The sequence below is a fragment of the Meleagris gallopavo genome, chromosome 26 (genome assembly GCF_905368555.1).
Source record: "Meleagris gallopavo chromosome 26, MGAL_WU_HG_1.1, whole genome shotgun sequence".
Lineage (NCBI taxonomy): Eukaryota > Metazoa > Chordata > Aves > Galliformes > Phasianidae > Meleagris > Meleagris gallopavo.
This window is the reverse complement of record NC_139429.1, coordinates 1,179,968-1,205,730: the sequence shown is the minus strand read 5'-3', so window position 1 is coordinate 1,205,730 and position 25,763 is coordinate 1,179,968. Positions and strand designations below refer to the sequence as shown.

Sequence of the window (25,763 nt, the reverse complement as noted above, 5' to 3'; positions counted from 1 at the left end):
TCTCCTGTCTTTCTGCATCTATTTATACCTGGGTCACACTTCTCTAATGCCGCAGTGCAACGCAAGACATATTGTTGCCTTTTTTGGCAATTGCTGGAGTATGGTGCAACTCCTACCCCATCCACTTTATGCATGAGAACTTTCTTCTTCAAGAGGTGTGGAATTTTTTTTTATTTTTTTCTTTTCTTTTCTATTTTGGCATAAAGATTGTGTCCTCTAAAAATGTTTCTTGAAGCCGTATTCTGGTGTAGGGCCATCTGTTCTGCCTGCCCTGCTCTCAGACGTTCAGCTGATGGCACTGAGGACCCGTTCCAAAATGAGGAACACACGTTCTGCCTGGCTGGGCCTGCGTGGTTCATTCTGTTGTGTGCCCAAGTGTGGAGCAGACGTGCCCATAACCCAGGGTGCTTCTGCTGACCACCATGGAACCACTTACAACAACTCTTCTCTCGCTGTGTGTCTGCATCTCCGTTCAGCAACACTTAGGAGAACTGAGTGGCAGATGGCATTTGCTGCTTGATGGAAGGGGATTTGCCACGTGACCCATTGGGGATCAGACTTAGCATCTAATGTAAGAATAAATCTTGATCGTCATAGGAGTTGTGGCACAAAGGTGGTTTGTGGGGGAAACCACACTGATGTGGGCTTTGCCCTGCAGGTTTGCTGTTGTTCACAGGAGCTCAGTCCTAATTTTCTGTATGCTCAGAGAAGTTTTATCTCGCCATGACAGATAACATGACGTGCTCCTCCTCAAACCTACAGATGGACAGAGAGCTCAGGCAGTGGATGCTGCGTGGGGCTGAAGTCAACTGGAAAAAATCAGTTGGTGATGTGGCTTAAATATTAACTTGACACTTAATTATATCTTCTGGGCTTATTTTTTCCATTCTGTTGTACCACGGTCTGTCTGCTGTTTCTGTGAGTGTGGTTTGTTGTGTACTTTGGGGAGGAAATTACCATTGTAAACACCGCACTTGTGCAGAAAGCAGCATCCACTCAACATTTGTATTTGCCGAAACCAAACCGTGTAAGTCAGTCCCATGTAGGTCTGGAAACCAAGGGAGCCTTTTGGCCAAAGAGAGCATATTGGATCAGTTTCATAGCTCTTCTGGACATGAGATTTAACAGCACCGTTCTTGTGGGAGCTGTGATGGGACTTGCAGTGTCTCTGGCTTCACCAGAATGACTTTCTCCAGGCTGATTCATAGGTCCTGGCACTTCTTTAAAGCAAAGAACTCACCTCTATCCAGTTTCCTCACCAGCAGCGACATCTCTGACAGCTTTCTCCTCTAAGGAAGAACCAAGCAATAGCCTGGCTGGGCTTAGTGGACGGGATGTGACAAGAGCACACACTTGAATAACGAGCTCAACTAACCACTGGCACTTGTTCTTTAGTCCCCCAGGTCCTCAAGAGCTGCACTGAATTCATTGAGAAGCATGGCATTGTGGATGGGATTTACCGCCTGTCCGGCGTCGCGTCCAACATCCAGAAACTGCGGTGAGTGACACAGCTGTCAGTGGGGCTGGGATGGGACGCATGTCGTGTTCGGGGTGTTCAGAGGCCTGTGCTGTGGGGCAGGTCTGTGTGCAGGCAGTGTGTGCTCAGCAGTGCTGTGCAAGGCTTGTTGCTGTTCTGTAGGAACATGGGGTGTTCAGACTTGCTGGTGCAGGAAGTTCTCCTTCAGGAGCATTGGAAGGCTCTGGGACTGCAGCGTCGCTGCTGTCAGGTTTCATTCCTGTTTCCTTTCGTTCCCGGAGCCCTTTTGAGCAGCTGATGTTTCTCCTTGCTGATTTGGGCTCCTGGCATATTAGCAATTAATTAGTGACATGTGATGGAGCGCTTGCATAATCCTTGGTGGGCGGCGTTGCTGTGCGGGGGATGGCGAAGTGCTCCTCATCCCCACTTGGGAGCTGCTCATGTCACCCTTTATGTCCTTTATCCTTTCGTGAGGCTCTGGATTTTTCCTCCCCTCGCTTGCTGTGCTTTCTTCTGTTGTGAAGGGACTTAGAGAACACTGTGGGATGTGACCAATTCCAGGCCCGCAGAGGCAGCAAAGGGATATTTTCCGTATGGAGGATATCCTTTTTGTACCAGCTATTTCCAAGTTAAATGGACAGGTTTGAGCTGGCACAGTTACTGTACAAGCTCTTGTATGGAGGGGCTTATTCTGGTTCAACTTAATCCTGTTTTTTCATCACATCAAGTTCAATTTTCAAAATCTGCTTGTGAGGCTTTGCTATGAAAGCTCCAAGGACCCTGCCTGTAGCTGTTGTGCACAGCAGTCTGCTGAATAAAATCGTTGTCCTTGCCTCAGTTCCAACCCTTTAATTCCTCGTTCCAACTTGAGCTGGTCCATCCTTCCTGTCACCACTTTAGCCCATTTTTTTCCCTTTGCTTAGCCACGACCATTTTCTATTTGGATGCACTCCAAAGGTGCTTTAAAAATGTTTTTCCTGACACATTAATTGTGTAATTCCCTGGTCTAAAGAGAATGAGATGATAGCATCCTTCTCAATTTTCTGAGACAAAAGGAGTGGAATACATGGCATAACTTGTAGACACCGTCCCTGTTGTTCATCTAAATCACTACTGCTTTTTGTAAGCTAAATGTGCCTTGATGAGTCTGATAAGCACAGCAGTGTCAGATTGGCATGTTTCCCTCTGCATTCTGGTTTTGGCTTTTTTGGAGATACTGCAAAGCTCTCCCGCTACCAAAATCTTCCTTTAGGGAAGGCTGAATGTAAGGCTTCCATTTCCTCACTCTGTGTTCTGCTTCTGCAGGGGTAGTTCTCTATAACATGGCATGAGATTTCTTCCTCAGCAAACACTCAGGGGTAGCAGGAGGGCAGGATGAGGCCAGGCATCTGCCAGGGCTCAGTTGATTTGTAGGGGTGGGCTGATGCCTTCCTTTGCTCTTGGTTTTGAGTTCCTTCTTCTGTGGAGCCAAGCGTAGGAAACAAGTTTTGTCTTCCAAATGCGAGTAGGTGATGAGTCAGAACGTTCCTGTGGGAGCTGTACAGACCGAACTCAGAGGACTGTGGTTGCAGGGAATCCATCAGTTGGGGAAAACAGAAACCTTTATTTCCTTCTGTGCCGTGCCATCTTTGGGATGAGGACCTGGGGCAGACTGTTCTTCTTGTCTGAAGAAGCAGACCTCTCTTCTCCCCTCGTCTGCCCCTTCATGTCCAGGTGCAGGAAGCATCTCCTTCCCCATCTTGTAGGGGATGCACACTGCAGTTACAAGTACTCCTGGTGCCTTGAGCATGCTGCAAACTGGATCTTTCCTGCAGCACAGAGGCAGTGTCTGAGCCTAAGGCAGGTTGTCCCTTCTGTGTTGCACACTGCTTGGCTTGGACAGGGAGGCCGAGATGAGGGACACTGAGCTCTTTGCTGCAGTTGGAGTGTAGGCGAGCTGATTCCCCATGTCAGTGTTAAGCACTTTGGTTTACAGCTTAAAGAGGATTGCAGGGAGACCAAACTCTAGCTGCAGCAGCCCTGTTCTCACAGCTCCCTGTGCCTGACTCACCCGGCTGGCCCCTGCAGAGCTGGCTTGCTAATTCAAAACTGCAACCTCCATGCACATATCCTAGCAGCAAGCCGGCTCCTGGCCTTCAGAGCCCAGCTTTTCTTTCATAGATGTTTGTGATTTTGTTTTTTTCTCTCTCTGAAAACCAAGGGAATGCTCAGGGATTGTCTTCCTGTGGTTCCAGGCACTCTTCACCCCATAGCAGAGGCATGCTCAGCTCACCAGTGGACCCAAGGAATTTCTGCGTGCTAAAGTTTCCATGGACAGCAGCTGCCAGCGGCACTGCTGCTCAGCATTGCTTTCTCATTTCAGTTTCCAGGCCTTTGAAATGCAAAGGGAAGCAGTTTTTGTTCTGACCTGCAGGGATTTTTCCTCCAGGCAGCTCTGTGCTCCTGGAAAGCATGCTCTGGGGGCTCTGCAAGTGGTTGTAGACCAGGCAGTCAGTTGTAAAGCTAACTGAGAATGCTTTACCGTGAAGAAAAGGTCTATTTTGGAAGCATCCAGTCCAGCATGGCCCGTGTGGTGTTGGTGACTAAGTATTTATTTTTTCGTGTACATCAGGAACCTCTTGCTTTTCTTGGCTGTAATTTTTATTATTTTTTTTTCTTTTTTTCCTCTTTTTTTGTGCCCATTTTTGTGTCCTCTGCAGCCATGAGTTTGACTCTGAGCAGATTCCTGACCTAACCAAGGACAATTATATCCATGACATTCACAGCGTGAGCTCCCTCTGCAAAATGTACTTCAGGGAGCTCCCGAACCCTCTGCTGACCTACCAACTCTACGAGAAGTTCTCAGTAAGTACAAGGCAATGCCTTTCATTTACCTCTCCCAGGGCCTCGTGGTGTGACCTGTCACGTACACATACATCTGCTCACCTTGTTTTTGTCTAAATTCAGTTTAAGTTTGGGTTATTATAGAGTTACAAAGGGTGTAATGTGTAAAACAAGCAGCTCATGCTTCCCACGCACCAGATGCCCGCCTGCTGTTAGCATCCTGCCACTAAAACAGTGGGAGATGGGCACAGTGGTTCCCCAGGTCTGAGGTCCTTATTCTGTTGCCCCATGAGGTTTACTCACGTGTCATTGCCATGTCCTGCATCACACTGATGCCACGTTTGGAGATTTCCTGTTGTTTTTTTTTTTTCTATGCCCCAACTATTCATGGAACAGGAATGGTACTTGGAGATGGATGCCCACTGCAGGGAGCTGAGCTGCACAGTCAGGCTGTAAACCAGCCCAGTGCTTGGGTTCCTCAGCCTGTATCACATCAGCTGAATACACCACTGTCTTCTCAAGATGCCTCTTGGAAGACAGAGAGGCTCAAAAAATGGTCCTCAGTGCTAACGAGCAGTGCATTGTCCCCCTATTTCCAGATCCTGCAGCAGGATTTGTGTCTAAATCCCTTTCTGCATTATTCCAGGATGCTGTTTCTGCTGCTACAGATGAGGAGCGGTTGGTTAGAATCCACGATGTCATCCAGCAGCTGCCCCCACCTCACTACAGGTCAGTGCTGCCCTCACTCTGCACTGCTGCGTTTCAGAGCAGCAAATGATGCCGTTCCAGGTTTTGTCTCATGCTGGCTACGTTATGCCTGTGTACATTAAAGAGGGTCATGGAGATAGTTGGTTTATACTTTACTTAGATCATTATATACTTTGCATAGGCTTACTTTACTTCCTCTGGAAGTCCATATAGGAGGGGCATCCATGCTGAGGAGGTCAGAAGTGGCTGATGCCATTGAGGAAAGCCCATTTTTGGGTCAGTCCCTCGACATGGGGATGCAGCCGATGGCTGCAGTGGTGCTGCAGCCTGGCATTCAGCATCTGCTTAATATTTAATGCCAATAGCAATAATAATAATTAACAAATGCTAACACTGACTTAATAACTATTGATAGTGTTTATTGTTTAAATGGCAACGTGCTCGTTAGAATAGCATGTAGTAATTAGTATTCATAAGATCAATACTTGCTAATTGATATTCATGACTATTTGTGGTGTATGATAATTTAGCTCTTACCATTGCAGTGTATATTAATAGGCAATTAGCCAGTATTAATAACTTCTGCACTGTACAAGAACTGTCCTCATACTACAAAGTATGGTGATTGCTATTAATAATAATGCAGTTTGTATTGATTGGTATAAATAATATATGTTAATCTCAAAATACGATTAACTAGCTAACTATATCTAATATAACTAACTAGTGATAATATTTAGTGTTAACTAAATGTAAGGTACGGTGATTGGTATTAATAATTTACATAAGACATAATTAACCTATCATAATTAACCTATCATAATGCATGGTCATCAATAGTGACCAATCATAATGTGATTATATACATTAGAAATTATGCTTGCAGGTATTCAAATATTAATGAGTAGTGTATGGTAATTAGCTTGACTTATTACAATGTATGTTATTTGCTAATTAAATGTCATTGAGTGATTTATGTGTGATTTATGTGCTGTATGGGATTTAATACCAACTAAATGTGGTGATTAAGGAGCATTCAGGCAGGTGCTGAGCTGTGCTGTTTGCTGTGGGCACTTTGTGGGATGCAGTGAGATGGGGCTGTGTGTGCTGGAAAGGATGGAGTCCCTCTCCCTCTGCCCAGATTTGCAGTAGCAGTGGGGGATAATGTAAAAAGCAGCTTTATTTTCATATGGACACAGGTTGGTGAGGTTTAACCTGGAATCTGCTGGGTCTCTCATACATCTGTAAGAAAGCTGGAGGCACTCATTGCCTAAGTTGTATTCAGATACACTTTGCTGGTATCCCGGGCTGTTTGAAGCTCAGGATCCCCTAACCAGGTTAATATTCAGTGTTCTTTCCTATAACTCCTGTGGCTCTGGGCAGCCTGATCCAGTGGTTGGTGACCCTGCACACATGGCAGGGGGGTTGAAACTAGATGATCATTGTGATCTTTTCCATCCCAGGCCATTCTACGATTCTCTGAACTCTCAATGAACGTTGCAGAATGATGAAAATGCTACCAAATGCTTCCTAAGTTGCATTTCAGTGTCACGGGGTGGTGATAATGCAGCAACGTGATGAAGTTCCAGGGTGCTCTGCTGGTGGCATTTGGCTGATCCCCCTCCACCTCCTTGTCTGCTGGATCCAGTCCTGTGGCAGAAAGCAGCTTTTTTCCTTTGCCCTGAATGACTCAGAAGAGACCCCCCCACCCACCCCTATGTAGTTGTTATGATAAGGACAACCTCACCATTCTTAGGGTACACAGTTCCACTTTTGTTTTGATTGGTCACAGTAGGGAAGAAAAAAAAATAAAAAATGAAAACAATGCACTGAGGTTTGTTTTGTCAATTGCAGCATGGCACGCTCACTGATGCTGAACATTTGTGCCTCTCTTGTTTTCCAGGACACTGGAATACCTAATGAGACACTTAGCTCGTTTAGCTGATTACTGCACCATCACAAATATGCACGCAAAGAACTTAGCGATTGTTTGGGCTCCAAACCTTTTAAGGTAAACTTGTTTGTTTTTTTCCCATTTCGAAGCTTATATCTGTTCTCCAGGAAAAGAAAACCACGACAATCTTACCCTTTTCTCCACCAAACGTGCTCTTCTCTTGTCACATTTCTCATAACTTACTCAGAGCAGGGGAAGAGCCTGGATGTTCTCCCCCTGCCCCACCAGCACAATTTCCAGATGATAATTTCCACTGTATAGGACTGGTGTGTCCTTGATCATCCAGGAAAACTTGTTCAGTGGCATCACTGATTTCCCACTGCAGAAATCTCCAGGATCTGATTTGACAACTTTTGGCTGCAAAAATTCAGGCTTAGGGAAATGATCTTGGAGAAATGACTCCTACAGTTTGTTTTCAATGTGCCTGATGGGGTGTTCTAAAATTAATGGTGTAATTTTAAAATTTGTGCCTTAAAAGAAAGAAAGAAAATCACCCCTGGTCTCTATTGCATTGATTTGTGCACTGCTTTGTTACCAGCCTGAGAAGTCTGAGTCATAGCTCCCCCCTGTGAGCAGTTAATGAGGGAGAGCTATTTTCTCCTCTCTGGCAATTCACTCACAAGCACTCTTTTAAAAGATCTCATTTGAGTTTGCTGTTGTGAATACTGGGGTTCTTGCTGAGCAGGACCAGTTGGAGACATTCCCTGCTGCAGGGAAAGCCAGGCAGAAGCCCATGCTGGGCTTTGTGCAGTGCCACTGCATTAAACTGCTGCCACTTACTGTTTCTGGGAGGAAGTTAAGGGTGAGCTCCTGCTTTGTGTATGCAATACGTTTACCTCCATCTGGACCTGCCACGCTCTTCTTTTCCTTTTTGACCCACTGTTTCTCTTACCTGTTTTAGCCTAAAACCAAAATCTGGGTATGTCTTAGTTTCAGCTGGGATGGAATTGGTTTTTTTTGCAGTGCCATGTTATGGTTCTAGGAGAAAACCAGTGCTGATAGCTGATGTTTGTAGTTACTGCTAAGCAGTGCTGTGCAGAGCCAAGGCCATTGACAGCAGAGAGCCCAGGGAGTGGGGGGGAGCAGGATGAAAACAGCGGACTGAAACTGATTAAGGAATATTCCATCCCATAGGGCAAGGAAGTTTTGAAGGGGGGGTGGGAGTTCATTCCTCAGAAGCAGAGGAGGTAGTGAGCAATACGTAGTTACAACCATTATCCTTTTCCTTTTCTCTATCTTAATAAATAGTTTTATCTCAACCACCAGTTCTACTTGGTTTTTCCCTGATTCTCTCTCCTGTCCCATTGGGATGGGGGGGAAGTGAGCAAACAACTGCGTGGTGCTGAGCCACCTGCCAGGTTAACCACAACAGGGTATAAATCACTGCAGTCAGTCTGATGTCTGTGTAACGCTTTGATGAGATTTAATCTCTCGTCTGCCCATGCAGTGAGGCATAACAGTGAACATGAGCCCAGGCCTTACCCAAGGGCCGCACACCTTCCCACTCTTCTGGCTGGTTGCAGTGGTACTTAATCTGCCTTTTCTTCAGATCAAAGCAGATTGAGTCTGCCTGCTTCAGTGGAACTGCTGCCTTCATGGAGGTGCGGATCCAGTCAGTCGTTGTGGAATTCATCTTGAACCACACAGACGTCCTCTTCAGCTCCAAATTCAGCTCAGTCATACGAGATGGAGCAGGTGAGTGTCTTCCTCCTTTAGCTTTACCTTGATCAGAAACAATAGCACACACTTAATGAAAATCCTCCACAATATCTGAACTATGCTTTTACTACCAAGGAGACAACAGATTTCCAAGGCTGTGTAAGAATATGGCAAACATGGTTGCCATCACCTTTCTGAGATAGCCCAGGATGCTGTACAGGAACATACATGTGAATATTTGGCTGCTGCTCTTAGGTCCTAACACTGAAAAGCCATACAGAATAACTTAAATCTGTTCCCCATTGCCTCTCTTCTTTTTAAAAACCACTACTCACGTTATATGAGTAAATGTGAAGAGCACAAGCTGTTACTATTCCACAGTTTGTTGCATCTGCTTTGATAAGCTGACCTTCTGATGAAGTTTGCACAGCCAATGCAGTTATTACCACCTGTGGAGTTTTACATAGCTGCTTTTCTAGAATATTTGCTGCTTCCCATTTTTATACAAGCATTACTCTACTTTGGACAGCACAGTTGCTGCAAGTCCAGCTTTTGTTCCTGCTGGAAGGCAGTTTTTGTGTCAGGACCAGAGGTTAGTTTGGCTGGGAAGGGACAGCCCACAGCAGGTGGAGCTCTGCCAGGGGAAGATCAACATGCAAAAGAACCTGAGCCAAATGATCATCCAGGCTTTAGAATCAAGAGTTTAAATTTGGCTAATTGTTTAATGACTCAGGCATTCACATTGTCTACTGTACCACAAAACTGGGGGGCAGAGGGTCCGGGTATTTTGCACTGCATCAATAAGCTCAGGAATACTGAGCTCTGGCAAGGCAGTCCCTCTCAGCACAGCATCTCAACCTGTACCAGCCTGATAGAAGCAAAAGCATTCCCCAGCCTGCTTTAAGCCACCCCAAGTTAGTCTAGTTGGAAGACAGCTGGATGTCTGAATACCTGCTTGGTCCAAACTTCACCCTGGGTACACAGGTACAGCTAACAAACACATGAGGCTGTGCACATGTTACCCAGGAGCTGTGATGTTAAAGGAATAAATAGTAGGAATGGATCCAGCCAGGATGGTGATAGGAGGGGATGATAGACTTCCTTCCCACACCTCTTACTCACATGAGCATAACCATGTGAATGCTTGCTCTGTAAGCAATGGCAAACAAGGACAGCTCTCAGAGCAGACTCCTCGTGCTCCCCTGCAGCACTGCTCTGCACTGTAAGGCTGAACAACAGATCCTAGCAGCTGGCATTTATCTCCGAAAACAAGCACAGGCTGTAGGCAGGACAAGAGCAAGACACAGCTAGGTGCAGTTCTCTGTATCCACCTGCACATGGGTTTGTAGCAGCTTCAGTTGTGTGCAGCATTTTCTGCTGCTATATCCTGAGAATGCTTAAACCTGAACTTTATAAGAACAAAACTCACAGTCATTATGATGTTTTGCATGGAAATGAAGCTCGGTTAAAGTATGGCAGTGAAGATTTCTACCTACTTTCTCAGTTTTCCACGATTTTTTTGGTGTGTGTTTAATACAGTAAGCTGCTCTCAATTATGAGCATGTCCTTCATCATAAACATCCCTGACAAAATGGTTGTTTTGACATCATCCTCCAGTGGCTAGGATAGCCAAGTCTTAATAGAATAATCACCTCCCCCGAACTGTGATGGCGGTGCTGCTGCTGTCTGATCCTCCCTCTTATCTGTGGCTTTCCCTTACAGGACACAGTTCTTTATCACGGCCCAAGTCTCTGTTGGTGTCTTCTCCCTCCACAAAGCTGCTCACGCTGGAGGAGGCACAGGCACGGACACAAGGCCAGATCAACTCCCCCATGGTGACAGACAATAGATACATTGAAGTGGGAGAAGGACCTGCAGCTTTACAAGGGAAATTCCACACGGTCATTGACTTTCCATCAGAAAGGTAGAGAGGAGTTTCATTTCCAGCACATTGGTTTGGATGTGTTGGTTTTTGGTTTTTTTTTTTTCCTATTATTACTACTGCAAAAACTTACTGAAACTAACTTACACTAATCGTGCATAAAGCATCGTAGGCAATTTCAACCCACTTTGGACTCTGAGGATTCTATGAACTAACACACAGTTGCCCAGTGGGCTCAGTTTAGCCACACAACAGTGCCATTCCTTCCTTTTTGAGCAGGCAGGCATGAGATGTATAAAGCCATCAGATGTCTGTCCTTGCCTGTGCTTAGGTGTACATGGAAACATTGGGGTTTTCCAGATCTCAGGACCCCATGCCTGAAACAAACTCTGGTTGTCTAAACAGACCCATTGGACAGTCTTGCTGGCACTAGAAATCAAACAGGGCAGTGGGAGGTGGCTGATGATTTGTTAACACAGCAGAAGGGATGCTTCTGAGTGCCCTGTATGGCTTCATGGTTCCTCAGAAAGCAGTTATAAAATAAAAGCCATTCCTTACATGCTGTACTGTACAGCTGTGGAGGCTTTGCTCACCTGCACTGCATCTTGCTTTGCATAGATTGGAGGAATTCGTGTCAGCAAGACTTCAGGGCTGAGCTGTAAGAATGGAAGCATCTTTGAAAGAGACCGAGTTCCTCAGGTCTGTTTCAGCAGAAGCTGGGCAATGCTACGAACAAGCCAATGGTCTCGAGAGCTCAGTGCAGCTTTTCCCTCACCCTGCACCACAACTCACACCATTCACTCTATTTTCTCACTCCAGGAAAAGACCCCCCAATAAGATGAAGAAATCACCCGTCGGCAGCTGGCGTTCCTTCTTCAACCTGGGAAAGTCATCCTCTGTGTCCAAGCGCAAACTGCAGCGCAACCCCAGCGAGCCCTCAGAGATGAAGGTCATAGCCCTGGCAGGTAAGGCTGCAAAGCCAGCTTTCAAAAAACAGCAGTGTAGGATTCATGCTTTCAGTGTGCTTGGATCTCCTTCTAGCGTTCAAGCCCGTGCATAACATCTTTAGTTAACCCATCTTTTCTGAATGTGTTAACTCAGGATCCGGACCTGTCAGAGCGCACCCATGGTGCCTTTCCTCCGAGTGGCTTCTGAAGGACAATAAATGAGCACCTCCACAAAACTCTCAATGTTTTCTTCCAGCACTTGCTATGGAAGTAGCAATACACTTCTGGCACAGTTTTGCTTTTGTCAGAAGACACGTATCTGAACTACATAAAAGCACTTTTCCACAAACATTCCCACAGAAAGAAGGCATCCAGCATCTTTCTGTAGCTACGTAGACTCTGACTTCTCAGCCCTTTCCGTATATAATTTACTGTCTCTTTCCAAATTTAAAAACAGCAACTGTGCATTTTTGCAGAAGAACATACCACAAATCCTGAAGTGTGGCCAGCAGGGCGTTGTGTCCCGTCCTCACCCTGATGCCCTTTTAAATTATAACCTCTACTTTTCAGTGTAACAAACGCATTCCATGGCTGTTCATGAAGACAGCCTCCCTTGAGCATTTTAGTTGTGCTTGTTTAGCGCTCATAAAACCAGCTGTGCAAATGTTGCTTTCTTCCCCATTGTGGGAGTGTTGCTGTCAGGAGTTAACCACTTACCACGGGCACATCCAGAAGACCTGCCTGGCACAGCAGGCATGTGGAGCAGCTGTCTTCCAACCCATCATCTGCAGCACTTAGTTGGCATTTTGGTATCAAAAATTGATACTCTCTTGTAATCACTTCTCATAATCACAGGTTGGAAGGGACCTCTGCCAGCCATCCTGGCCAACCTCCCACACAAAAACATTACGTTCATCTTAGACTAAATCACATTAACACCATGACAGGATAATGGTTTTCTTCAAGGGCTTTGGAGTGCAAACCAAACAGCAAGCAATAAAAGCACAACTATTACTTTCAAGACAGTGGTACGTTGCTAGAAGCTTTCCTGCCACCACTCCATAACCAAATGTCAACCACTTCCATAATTCAGCTTGTCACTGTCTGGTTTTATTTCCCCAGGGGGACGAGGAGACAGCGGGACTCTTCGCTCAGCTAAAAGCGAAGAATCGCTTACCTCTCTGCATGCTGTTGATGGTAAGGCAAAATGTGGGTTTTAAAAAAAAAAGGTAACATCACTGAGACTGCAGATAAGCAGCAAGGCAGATGCCTGCCACCCCTCAGTGAAAGCTGGACTTGTTAATGAAGCAGCTTATCCAGCCCTGTTGGGCAGTGCTATCAGAGCAATGCTCTTCAGATCTTTGTTTTTCATCTAAGGGTTTTGTATACCTTTCGTTCCTTGCCCTCTCCCCCTTTCTCTTCTAAATTGAAAAAGATAGCATTGGAAGGGAAATGTTTCCTGAGAGAGGCAGAACCACAGCACACTTGAGCCCATTTCACTTATGCAAACAAACAGCTCAATTCCAGACTAAGACGGACCTGATAACAGCTTTAAAAAGAGTTTGAGCAAACGTGATTAGCAGCTATTGCTAACTACATTGTTTTTCTGTTTAGAGCTTGCCAGGTGAGCATCTTGCATGCTACTTGAGAAACACCAAGCCATTGCCTCCTTGGACAGTGAAAGTTTGACACTTAACCCCTACGTATCTATTCATTCCCAGGTGAATCTAGCCGGTTTCGACCCAGAAGACCCAGATCCAGTAGTGATGCACTGTCTGCTTCCTTCAATGGAGAGCTCTTAGGAAGCATGAATCGCTGCAATTCTTATGACAACCTTCCACATGACAACAGTGATGGGGATAAGGAGCTCATCCACGTTCCTGCCCTCATTTCTCCCCGCTCTGCTGAAGATGTTGACCTGAGCCCACCCGATATTGGAGTTGCTAGCCTGGATTTTGACCCAATGTCTTTTCAGTGCAGCCCACCCCAAACAGAGTCTGATTGCCCAGACAGCAGCACCTCCATGCTGGAGTCCATCGGCATCAGTAAGGAGAAGCCGAGCCTCTTGAAGAAGGACTTGGAATCAGGCAGCCAGTCCCAGACACCGGGCAGCGCCACGAGCTCTGAGCCAGTCTCTCCATTCCAAGAGAAGATGAGTCCCTTCTTTACTCTGGACCTGAGCCCAACTGAGGAGAAGACCTTCCAACCCGGCGACACCTCACCCCAGATGGGGAAAAAGCCCATCAAATCTCCACCACTGACCACATCAGAACCTGTCTCCTTTGCACTGCCCAGCTGCACATCAGAATCAATTGGAGGGATTCTCGTCACAACCAGAAACTCTTCCACTTCCAACTGGAGCGAAGAGATTGGTATCACTGAAATCACAAACAGGTTCCCAACCCAGATGTCTTTACCTCTGAAAGAAACTGAAAGAGCAGCAGAGGAGGAAGCCCATCAAGAGCTGAAGCATGCCCAGATAGTGGCTGCTGGCAAACCAGAGTTGCCAGAAGAAGGAGAGAGACCAATGTCAAGCAGTCAGAATAAGACTGTACCCAGTGGACACGCACAGCCAGGTACAGTGCATTTTCCTCCATTCTTTCTTTAAGTTCCAAAGGGGACCTGCTCTCAAAAAAGTCCATCTCTGCGTGCCTTTTAGGAGAGGGGATTGCCCGTCAGTTCTGATCACAAGTGTTCTTGCAGGGCTGTGCAAATCGGTACGGTCTTAACCTCTGTCTTCTTCATACATCACACAGATCTCGGATACCTTTCCATAATACTTTCTATACTGCTTTCTTTTCCCATCATGTTGTACACGAAAATCTATAGCATGTTCTTCTAAAACATTTCAGCTGATAGTTCATCTAAGACTTTTCTTTTTTTAAGTTAAAGATCTGCCAACACTCGAAGAAGGGATCCTTTTTGCCCAAAAACTTATGATCAAAATTGTGTAAGGGTATCTCATTCTCTGCTACCTACTTCCTACCTCTCTAGAAATACAAGAGGAACCTTTAGACAATCTCTTGTGTTTTTCCCTTTTTGTGATGAACTGCTGTGCTATTGAGCAGCATTTGTATGTAAGACAGAAGATACAGTATTTCGCATCAGAAGGAATTACTACTGTGAAAATGTGGAAAGCATCTATTTTTCTTAGGGTAGTCATTAAGGTTAGGTCACTCTCCTTATTGGGTAACATAAAATCACTCTCTCTTTCGGTTTTCCCCCTATTAGGAGCAGTTGCCCTCGACTCCCCCCAGGATCCTGTTCCTGTCAGTTCTGTGTCTCTTATCCCTCCTCCTCCTCCGAAAAACGCAGCGCGCATGCTAGCCCTAGCGTTAGCTGAGTCTGCACAGCAAGCATCTGCTCAGTCTCAGAAAAAGCCAGGAGATGCCCACTCTGAAAGCACCAGTTATGGAGAAACTGAAGCTGCCACAGCTCTGGAAAAGCTCCATCTCTCTGCTGGAGCTCCAGACAAGCTTCACCTGTATACTGATCTGCCTGAGAACCAGCTTCACTTCCAGACTAGTGCACCAGTTGAGCAGGATTTTCAAGCTAGCAGCACAGCTCGGGAGCAGAACCACCCTCCAGGTGCACCTGGAAGTCAGGACCCCCAGTCTCTTCACACCAGTGTGCCTGGGGATGTGCCTGCTAGAAGAGATGCTGAGCAAGAGCAGCCCAGCTACCTTGCTGGTCAAATGGAGAACAAAGAGCAGTTCCCAGCCCGTGCTGAGGACTGGGAGCAGACACGGCAGCATGCTCCAGGGGCACTGCCCGACTGGGAGCCACCTACAACCGACTTAGCTATGGATAAGCCCCACGTTCATGCATGCACGTCTGGGGACAAGCAGCTCACGTCCACCTGTTCAGCTGATGACAAACTTGAGACTCCTGTAACTGCTGGGGAGAAAAGCACCCCAGTCCCAGTGCCGTACCTGACAACCATCCAGACAGCAGCAGCTGAGCCTAACCGTGCACCAACATGTCAGCATGCAGCTGGTCCAGCCCTAATTCAGGCAGATGTCGCTGGCACCGCTGCACAGCGCACGCCCACAGGCAGCCAGCCCACCCCACCGCAGAGGCAGGATCACCAGTCTGCAGTGGGGCAAGTGCCAGCGGCCTCTGCAAAAGCATCCAGCAATTCCAGTCAGGTACGTGGATGCACCCCTTGCTCGGCCTTGCGCCTGTTTGCCAGTGCAACATCTGTGTGCAGCTCCTATGTAATTCTACGGGACTGAAGTCAGGGAGAGTTGCACCCAGTCAGTCTCGCTCCTGGAAGAGGCAGGAAGCTCCTTGCAAGTTACTGGGAATTGTGAGTGTATGGCAGAGGCACAGCCTAACAGGAATGCAGCACAAAATTGCCTAGGTGAACATAAAGTAATGTCCCAGATATAGCTGCTCTCAGAAGTTTGTGGGGGGCGGAGTAGTTGCTGGGGTTACTGATCTAGCAAATGGCATTTCTGAAGCAAGTAACTGACAGATTCCCAGTGAGGGAATTGCCTCTAACTTCTGATCTCTTCCCAACAGGTTTGGGGTGCAGCTACATCTGAAAAACCACCCGAGCCTGCTTCTGGTTTTGCCACAGAAAGCACTTCCAGCAGCCACCGCTCCTCCTCTGTGCCCAGCAGCCACCAGAGCCGTTTGGAGAAGCCACGGGAGGGTACGAGGGCTCCCCTGCTGCACCTGCGCTCCGAGTCGGTCCCTACTCACTCCTCCTATGGCTTCACTCCGCCTGTCCCACCCGTGAGAACACTGGAGAGCAAAATAGCTGCCGCCATGCACTCCAACAACACTGACGCGATCAACAACTCCAACTATCACGCCTTTCTGGCTTCCTCCATGCTGGCCTCCTCCGTAGAGGAAGTCCTGCTGCCTCCTCCAGCACCGCCACCACCACCGCTGCCACCACCACCCCTCGCTCCGCCGCCGCCCCCCAAGCACGCCTCCCTGCAGTCCATGTATGTGCCGCACCCCAAACCCGAGAGCGTCCTGGAACCCTCCGGGCCAGACGTCTACCTGCACCACAAGCCGACCTCCATCCACCAGTACCGACCTGAGAGCGTTCCTCCTCACATGAGCTATCACAGCAAGCCAGACCAGCACCCAGCCTACCCTCCTCGATCGGAGACGCCCACTTCTGCGGGCACTCGCTTCAACACCTACACAAACCAAGGGAGGAGCGCCTCTGCTGTCTATTCCAAACCTCGCAGCCGGATGGAGTTTGCGTCCTCCGTGAGCCCCACAGGTCTGCGGAATGCTGCCTACGCCGAGGACCCTCCACCCTACCCCACCATCCGCAGGGTTCAGTCGCTGCATGTTCCCACTCCGGCCGCCTCTGCCATCCGCTCCGTCCCCATTTCGCGCACCGAGGTGCCTCCAGACGATGAGCCACTGTTCTGCCCGCGGCCCCTCTACCAGTACAAGCCATATCAGCCTCACTCTGACTACCACGTCACTCAGCTGCAGCCTTACTTTGAGAACGGGAGGGTGCATTACCGCTACAGTCCTTATTCCAGCTCCTCGGGATCTTCCTATTACACTTCCGCCGATGGGAACTTCTATGACCTGGACCCCTACAGCACCATGCGAGTCAGGCCTTTCCACCCGCTGCACAGCCGCGACTTCGCATCCTACGAGGCACGGCTTCACAGCAAGGGCCTGCACCGCTACCCCGGCCTGTCTGCCTACCCGCGGGGCGGCCTCATCGGCCACCTGGCAGGCAAGGAGCACAGCTTCATCAGCAGGGACGTGCCTCCTGCCCCAGACATCAAGCACATGTACATGTCGTGGGACCTGGAGGACATGGAGAAGTACCGCATGCAGTCTATTCGCCGTGAGAGCCGCACGCGGCAGAAAGTGAAAGGGCCACTGATGTCCCAGTATGACAACGTGACCCCACTGCTGCCAGAGGACCCGGGAGGGCCGGATATCATTCACTTGCGCAGCAAATCAGACCCTGGGAAGAGTGGGCTACTCACTGTGGCAGAAGGGAAGGAGGGGAAGTACCCGGCCAAGGCAGCTACACCTGACGGGGATGAACGTTACTACATGCAGCACCCTGAGCCAGAGCTGGACAGAGCCCACTACCACGGCGCCTACGGGAATGGGCAGCCGGAGAAGCCGTCCCTTCCCCAGAAGCAGAGCAGCATCCGCAGCAGGAAGCTGCATGAGCCGACCTGCAGCGCCAGCGACCACCGGCCACACCTGCAGCAGGAGCCGAGCCACAGGCAGCCTTCCGAACCCAAAAACGGACCCCCTTATCCTGATTACAGGCCCAAAGGCCCCGAGCCCGCCGAGCCCATGGGCTACCAGCACTTGGGCAGGAAGTACATCCTGGCAAACCAGGATACCCTGAGACTAAACCACAAGGAAGTGAGGCTGGCGGAGGACAGGCCAGATGTGGAAAGGTCCCGAGCCAGGCCCGGCACGTCCATTGAGAAACACTCCAGAGATGGCTACAAGGAAGAGGAGCACGCAGCCTCACCCATGGCACCGCCGCCTTCACCTGAACGGAGCCACAGCCTCAGGGTGCAGCACCGCGAGTCCGTGGAGAAGGACTCTGCCCTCTTCTACCCGTACCAAACCCTTGGGAAACGCCAAAGCACTATGACTGTGATGTCCCAGTATGATAACGTGGAAGATTACCATACCATGCCTCAGCACCAAAGAGGGGGCTATGCTGGAGAAGGGGGGTGTGTGCCCCCCGCTTTTACCCATGTGCACAGTAGAATTTACGCCACGGCCCTCGGCCAGGGGGCCTTCCTTCCCACAGAGCTGTGTTTGCAAAGGCCTGAAACAGAGGTCCATGTTGAGTGAGCACACGGAGGTAAAAGAAATAATGGAAATAATTGAAATAATAGAGTTTTAAACAGCCTCTGCTGGACAGTGGACTGTTTTATTTTTTCAGCGACGGAAAAAAAAAAATAAATGAATTCCTGCCCCAATGAGCAAAGCAAACCCACCTTCAGCCCCATCCCTCCCAGCCCACCACTCACTGTTTTTATGTAGTAGAGATATAGCTTTTTCATGTCATTTGAGACAACTGGAACGACAGGGCAGGCTGTTGGCGCACAAATATTGCCAGAGAGGACAGGCAGAGCTGAAAGATGCTGCTGGGGTAGGGGAAAGGAAGTTTTTTCTTCCCTGGATTTAACATTGACCATTACCACCACTTCCTCACCATGCCTCCATTATCCCATGCATGACAGACTGTGCATGCTGCTGTTTTTGTGAGCCCCATGTGTTGCCTTTCCCACTGTTAGCTCCCAAGAAAGGGTCTCCATGACTTGCAGGAACTGCTTCCCCCCCTCTCAGGTTATGCAGGTAGAGCGGGTGGAAAGGTGCTGGAGCAGGGGGAGAGCTCCTGAGCCCTTTCTTCTTGTTCAAGGCCAAGGTCAAACCTCTTCTTCAAAGATTATTGCTTAGGCATAGTGGGTCCACTTTAACTGCTTTGAAGTGAGTGTGAGCCTATTTTGACTTCAGCCTGTTGAATAGGCTCTGAAGCAAATCCAAAATACAGCACACTTTCTAAATTGCTTGCTTAACAAGTTGCTTCTGCCTACATGAAGTCAAATTACTTTAAAGTTTCTCTAGCATAAGCAGAAGTCTGCTGTAGAAGCCAAGTAAATCACAGGTCTACATTTCTCATACCAAAAGCCAACACAAGAAAACAACAGGCACTTGGGAGCAGCACATCCATTTCATGCCAACCCTGGGCTAGCTACAGTGCAGGCAATTTAATCCCATGTTGTGGCTAGCCAGTATTCTCTTTCTACAGAAATAATAACATTTCCACAGTGTTATTCCCAGCCTGTAAATTGGAACACAGTTACTAGCTGGGAATGAGTGTGCAAGTGCTGAGTTACCTGCACAACCAGCTATTTGCCCCGGGCCAGATCCTGCAGCTCTTAGATCAGGCAAGTGCTCCTACAGACCTTAAGCTGAAGGCTGCAGGACACAGCTTTCTGTAACCTTTCAGCTCTGTGTTGGCAAAGGGATCCCTGTGAAGTCATGGCACATGCAGAGTAGTTATGTGCTGTCTGTGCGCTGTGAAATAATATTCCCTCCTGTATCACAAGTGTAGATGATACCAGTATTCAGTTAGAAGTAGGGACAGAAGGCCAGTGCACTCCGTACTACACTAATACCACTGTCCTAAGTATTTAAAAGCTTGCTGTACTGTAAGAGAAGTCAGGCACCCACTTTGTGCAGCCTCCCAGACTTCCCAGCACTAACTACAACCCCACTGATAAAGCACATCCATTTCATTAGACAGGGCTTGCAAGCAATACTGGAGATTTAGAATTTTTAAATGCTCACTGATAAATACCAATTCCTGTTCTGCGTGGCTGAAGAACTTCTCTACCCATTTTGAATCTCTGATGTTGTATTAAAAAGCTGGAGGTCCTGCAGTTGGGACACAGCTGTGAAGGTTAAAGGGAGCTTACATCAGTTGTGTTGGTTTTGTTTTGTTTTTTAAAGAGAAGTTTCACGGCTATTTTGAACACAAAGATCTGCTTCCAGTAGCTGATCTGTCTTTGGATGTTTGCTTCTTGTAGCCTTGTCTGGGGCTGTTTCAGTAACAGTACCTTATGGTCCTATTTTATTGTGCAAAGCTGTTGTTTTAAGCGTTCTGTCTAGAAGAGTTGTTACGTGTTCCAGAAGTAAATCTGGAAGTCAGAAAAAGAAAAAGCAGCACTGTGAGCCAGGTTACCAGTAATTACCAGGTAGAAGGGTTTGTTTCTTCATGGGGAAACGCTATTTGTAATGTTTGCTTTTAAGGAATTAAAAAAAAAAAAAAAAAAAAAAAAAAAAAGCACAGAAAGAAGGTGTTAGGTGAGCCATCCCCAGCCCTCAGTGCAAGAGCTGGGGAGTCTGGGTTGAGCACCCCAGGTTCTGTTAGGATGAGCAGCAGTCCTGTAGTGCTGAGCACAGACTCCCATGGCTGCTGAGGTCTCCATCTGAACGAGGGACTTTGGTTTGGGCTATTTGGGATTCAGGTAATGAGAGCTGGAGGTCAAACCTCTATCTCTGTGAAAGCCTTAACTCCCCCCTCTTGCCCCCAGCACCTAACTTCTATTTTGGCCTTATCTAATCAGGACCATCCTTCTGCTACGAGGGGGCTGAAATCAGCTCCCACCAATTCTAAATGCCTCTGGATTTTCCTGTGCAAAGCCACTATCTCCCTGTAGATACCAAGTGCCATCCCTGGACAACTGTTCCCCACAGTGCTCCTACCCCCAAGCCTGCCATCTCCAGTTCCCTGCACAGTACCAGGTGCTGAGCATCCCCTTGGGAACAAAAGCTTTCAGCACCTTCCAAACGAGCTCCTAGAAGTGCACATCTGTATGCCGAGATGGGTGCTACAAACGGCCTTCCCTTAAGAGAAGAACATCTCTATTGAAAGAAAGGCATGCAGAAACTTCCCCCAGCATCATCCCAGCCTTGCCCAGCCACATGAGCACGTACTCAGGGCTGTGCTCTCCCAGAACAGCCTACTACCAGTGCAGGGCCACAACTAAATAACATGAGGTTATTAAGGCACAAATACAGATGAGCACTTCTCTTTTAGTTTTGGTAAACGTTGCTAGGATTCAGCAGTCATCCCCACACCCACCCCACGCAAAGCCATATAGCCAACTATGCAGTTCTGCTCTTGCACTGTGGTTAAGCTGATGGTCCTTAGTTTCTCCATGCCCATTAATTGATTCACAATAAGTCAATTGAGATATCTTTCCAAAATCATAGCTGATACGAAAAACAGGGCAAGGAGAGGAGGTTACACCAGATGTCCCAGGAAGGTAAGTTGGTGGTGCAGTTCTCAGCATCCTAACAGAGAAATGGGAGAGAGAGCAAGGGGATGGCAGGGCAAACAAAGAACAATCCATTGCAAGGCCAGTTCTGCTCAGATAAAGTAATTTACTGCCTAACCTCAACTCCAGCCGAGATGACAAGCAGCTATGATGTAAAATAATTCCCCTGTACTTACTGCAAGTAAGTATATCACAGTTTCTACATCTTAAATCTCCACCTCCTAAGTTCTCAGCTGAGTTTCCCCTCATGCAATGCAAGAGTCAGGCCCAACAGCACACACTAGCTCTGGATTTCCACCTCAACCTTGGAGCAGTGAGGAGACCTGTGAGTAATGAGGACCTAACCCCTAGAAAGTCATTTCTGATTTTCAGAAGAGGCTTATCAGGTGAAATCTATATGCAGAAGTGACAGAACGCCCACAACTGTGTGCCTATGTCTTTCCAGAGATGCTCATCTTGCGCTCATCATTTCAAGGGGGTTGGTAAGGATTGTATAAATGGCTACACGAAACCAAATCCAACCCAAAAACACACTGTTCCTCTTTAACCCCAGAAGGGACAGGACCTCATGTGCACTCCGCCATTCAGCACTGTGTGGCCAGGGCATTGCCTGAAGCGATGTGTTACGTAGGTAGGAAATCTGGATGAGAAATTGTTTCAGTTTCTTTTGTTACAGCGGCTTAGGCATGCAACTCTTTTCCCAAAACCTTGTGCTACAGAAACCCAGTATTGAAGGCATGGTCTGGTGTAAGCAACCATCCAGCAGAATACCTTTGTGTGCAGTCTTGCCTCGTCCAGTCTGTGGGGGTGGCGGGGGGTGGGGGGAGGACAGGGTCGTTTTGCTGTTCATTTTCCTGCTGTAGAAGACTTGGTTTTTCTTTCCCTGAGCCGCATGAGAGAAACGTCCCAGAAAGTCTTGGGTTACCTTTGGAGTTCCCTTCACTCTAATTTATATAGTGTCTTTTTTTTTTTTTTTTTTTTTTTTTTTTTTTTTTGTGAACTGGTGTAAAATGTATATGCCGACAAGCTCATGTATTTTTATGTAAATATTTTTTGTGGTTTCCCCACTGCCCTCCTCTGTAAATATTTAGAATTCTCATATTCTTCTCACCTTGTATGATGCAGATGTGGTTTTGTTTCTGTTTTTTATTTGTACTGTAATGCAACAATCCAGACTGAGGTGTCTTGTGGTATTAAGCAAAAGCAACAGTCCCACTGAGCTCACACTCAGATGTACAACTTGACAGCATTAATCAAGCCAGGTTAAAAACTTTTCCTGCGTACGTGTGTGTTTGTGCCTCTGCCTCGTTAATTAACAGTAAAAAAAAACCTGGAAAAGCATTTCATGGCCACAGCAGGGATCTCTAAAGCTAAAGGACGAGGTGACTTTGTGCTCATGTGCCAATACCCCTAACTGCTGCTTATCTGCCCAGTCAGACTGCAGCAAACAACAAACCAGCCTGGGCATTTTTAGGTTGCCGACCCAGCACGACAGGGCAGCAGAAATAGCTCAGCACAGAAGGCGTGGGGCAGGGAGGTGGGGATGGACAGATGGCAGCAGCTCTGCGGCCTTTGCGCCTGGCCGGGGGGATTCTGGCACTGCAGACATATCGCTCACTGTTAATTAATAGCAAAAGTTGTTGGGAGGACTTTCAGCAGGCCCTCTCTGTGCACCTGTAATGGCTGGGGGTTATTGTGATGGGACAATAGCGAGGTTACTGCTGTGCTAATTTCTGCTTGGGATAGGGGGTCCCTGGGAAGGTCAACAGACAGCCCGCCCACCCCAAAACTGAATGCTGAGGTCAGCAGCAGTGCTTCGAACACGGGCTCCATGAGACCAGCAAAGGCAGAACACGGTGAACAAACACAAATCACTTCGCTCAAGTCCACAAGATCTCATTTCATCTGTGGCAACACTGCACATTAATTGCTAAAAAGATCAGGGCCGTGGTCAAACCTATCCCCTAAGACTCAGCTTCGACACGGAGGGCTTTAGGGTTGCTCTGAACCCGTGGAGCGCTTGGTTTGGCCTCACACGCCACAAAAGCAAGGCCAGCAAGGGCACAGCCTGGAGCAGCCCCCAGCATCACCGCCAGCAGGGAGGTGGGGGCTGTCCGACACCCATCGGAGGCTGCGTCTGTGCAGCAATGCCTGGCTCAGCTCCCAGCAGCAGCTCCGTATTTCTCTCCCCACGTTCTCCCACCAGACGGCAGTGTTCGACCACTTCTGCCGCTAAAAGTTAACTTTTCAGACCATTTACGAGAATTAAGCTTCGTTCTTAGCCATTTCTGTTCAGGTCCCCAACTCCTGACATGCAGGGAAAGATTCGGGGTTTTGGTTTTCCCAAGGAAGAACATTCGGTGCTGCGGCAGCACCGGTGCTGTGCCTGCAGTGCTGTGGGTCCCTGCACTCCTGCCAGGCGGACACAAAACCTGCAGAGCTCAGCAGTTTGCTGCTGCTGCCGCTGCACAGAAAACCATCAGCTGTTCCGGGGCTCCGTCCCCAGAGGAACACTGCCATCTATTTGCTTAGCATCAGATGCACCGGTACAAGAATTCAACGATAAACAAATCATCCAGAAGCAGCAGCTGAGACTGGAGAAGCATCACTGCTCAGTCCCTCCCTTGGTGTCTCTGTTCCATCCCCCGAGATGCCCCACTATATTCTAGAGGACTCTGAAGTGCCCTGGCCACAAGCACCAAGTTGAGCAGCAGTCAGAGCAATGCCAACAGTGGCAGAATGCAGGCCATTCCCAGGCTTATCTCCTCACCTCCAGAGGCTGAGCACCTGCTGCAGGTGCAGCCCTGCCCCCAGGCCTTGCTGCTGCTCTGGGGGCTCCTGGGAGTGACAACGAATCCACAAAGGGTGTGCACACAAAAACCAAAGTCTCCTCTCCTCCAAATCAGCGCTCAGTCTCAAAGACAGGCGGTCTCATCAGTAGCAATATTCTAGGGGAATGTCTTCCTGTTGCACTTCAAGTTGTAAATTTAAACACAAGATTTATAAAACAAAGTGCCAGACAGGGCCAGGTTCTCAGGCAGGCAGGCAGCCAGCAGAGCCACATCCACAGCCCAAGGCTTGCTCCCAAGGCTGGGAGACACACCTCCTGTGCCCCTTGCCCTTCCATCATCACCTGCTCATCACCTTTCACAGGTTTCATTTATCTCAAAATCTTTTGGTTTTCTTTCTCAGGGGCATCATAGCAGTCACCTTACATAAAGGATTTGGGTTTTTCTGGTTGGTTTTGCACCTTTGGCACCTTTTCTCTCCCTTCAGTTTCACTTCTCCCCGTTCATCCAGCCCCAAGGGATGGGAACAGGAGCACAGTCTGTCTCAGCTTCTACAGCAGAAGCTGGGATGCTGGGAGGGGGCGGGTGCACAATGAAGCCTGTGCCCCCCAAACACAAATAGGACAGCATGTTGGACATCCAAGAATTACCAAACAAAAGGGGAGGTTTGCTGATAGCACTGCACAATGCAACAACCTTCCAGCTCATGCTGAGGTGCACGTAGGGTACAGAAGGTGCCTCAGTTACCGCAGAGCTGTCACTGGTTTCTGTAACACAGCAAGAGAAAGGCAGCTCTAAACACTCTCCTATTTTCCCCCCACACAAAAGCCTCTTGGAAAAAGGAAACAATGTTAAAGGGCAACTTTTTAAAATGGAACAGTATTCTCCTCGGTCAGCAGCACAACAAAAGCACTTTAAGAAAACCCCAAACCCACAGACGTTTCCTTTCTGCCCTAGGATTATCTCATGCTGCAGGATGAGCACAGCAATCGGCATCGTTGTGCAGTGAGCTCTGCTCAGAGCACTGCCCTGAGCAGCCCCAGCCCAGGTGTGCTCCTGGATGCCAGCAAGATGCCTTGTGCTCCATCTGCAGCCCTCAGAAACCACGTCCTGAGCCCTTGTTTGCCGAGTCTCACATCCTTGGCAAACGAAATCTGTGGGTTTGAATTATAGATGCAACCTCTGCTCCTGCACACGCATTAGCATTTCTTCACAGAGCATGGCTCTGCTCCCACCCTCAGATCGAGCAGCCTAAGTGTCCTTGTTCCGGCCTTCCTCCAGCTCATCTCCTGGAGGATGAATAATGGAGCAGTGGTGAGGAACAGAAGGGAGCAGACATGTCTGTTTGAGGTTTCAGGTCAGACAGAGAGGAGCTTAAAACCCAAACTTGTCAAATTAGAAGGAAGCTGTTTATTTCCATCCGCCCACAAATAGCATCACTGGAAAAGAGGCTCTGTCATTGCCTGATCCATCATAAAGGAGAAGAGAGACTGCAAGGAATTAAGATCGGTCTCTCTTTTTCCTACAGTTATCACAGCTTCCTGTGTGTGTCACAGCTACAACTCAGATCCAGTGCTTGGGATGAAGGCCTGCACATCTCCAAAACTCAGACCTGGCAGTAGTTTCACCACAGGGACTGGCTTTCAGTACAGTTCCTGGGGTACAGCAGGCTGAGCTGCGTGTACACGACCCTACAAAGACATCCCACCAGCCTG

General features: G+C 48.2%; 1 protein-coding gene across 9 annotated transcripts in view; it reads left to right on the top strand.

Annotated features, from left to right (window-relative positions):
* The window catches only part of ARHGAP32 (Rho GTPase activating protein 32), a 175,848-nt gene extending 153,316 nt beyond the window's left edge, over positions 1–22,532 (top strand). For all 9 annotated transcript variants that reach the window (XM_085209455.1, XM_085209451.1, XM_085209454.1 and 6 more), the window contains 11 exons: positions 1,396–1,498; positions 4,177–4,321; positions 4,947–5,029; positions 6,912–7,019; positions 8,512–8,657; positions 10,344–10,545; positions 11,323–11,468; positions 12,573–12,647; positions 13,172–14,026; positions 14,682–15,598; positions 15,975–22,532. In XM_085209455.1, coding sequence (XP_085065581.1) covers positions 1,396–1,498; positions 4,177–4,321; positions 4,947–5,029; positions 6,912–7,019; positions 8,512–8,657; positions 10,344–10,545; positions 11,323–11,468; positions 12,573–12,647; positions 13,172–14,026; positions 14,682–15,598; positions 15,975–18,263 — 5,069 coding nt within the window. In that variant the 3' untranslated portion in view covers positions 18,264–22,532. The remainder of the gene's footprint in view (positions 1–1,395; positions 1,499–4,176; positions 4,322–4,946; positions 5,030–6,911; positions 7,020–8,511; positions 8,658–10,343; positions 10,546–11,322; positions 11,469–12,572; positions 12,648–13,171; positions 14,027–14,681; positions 15,599–15,974) is intronic.
* Positions 22,533–25,763: the final 3,231 nt, after the last annotated feature.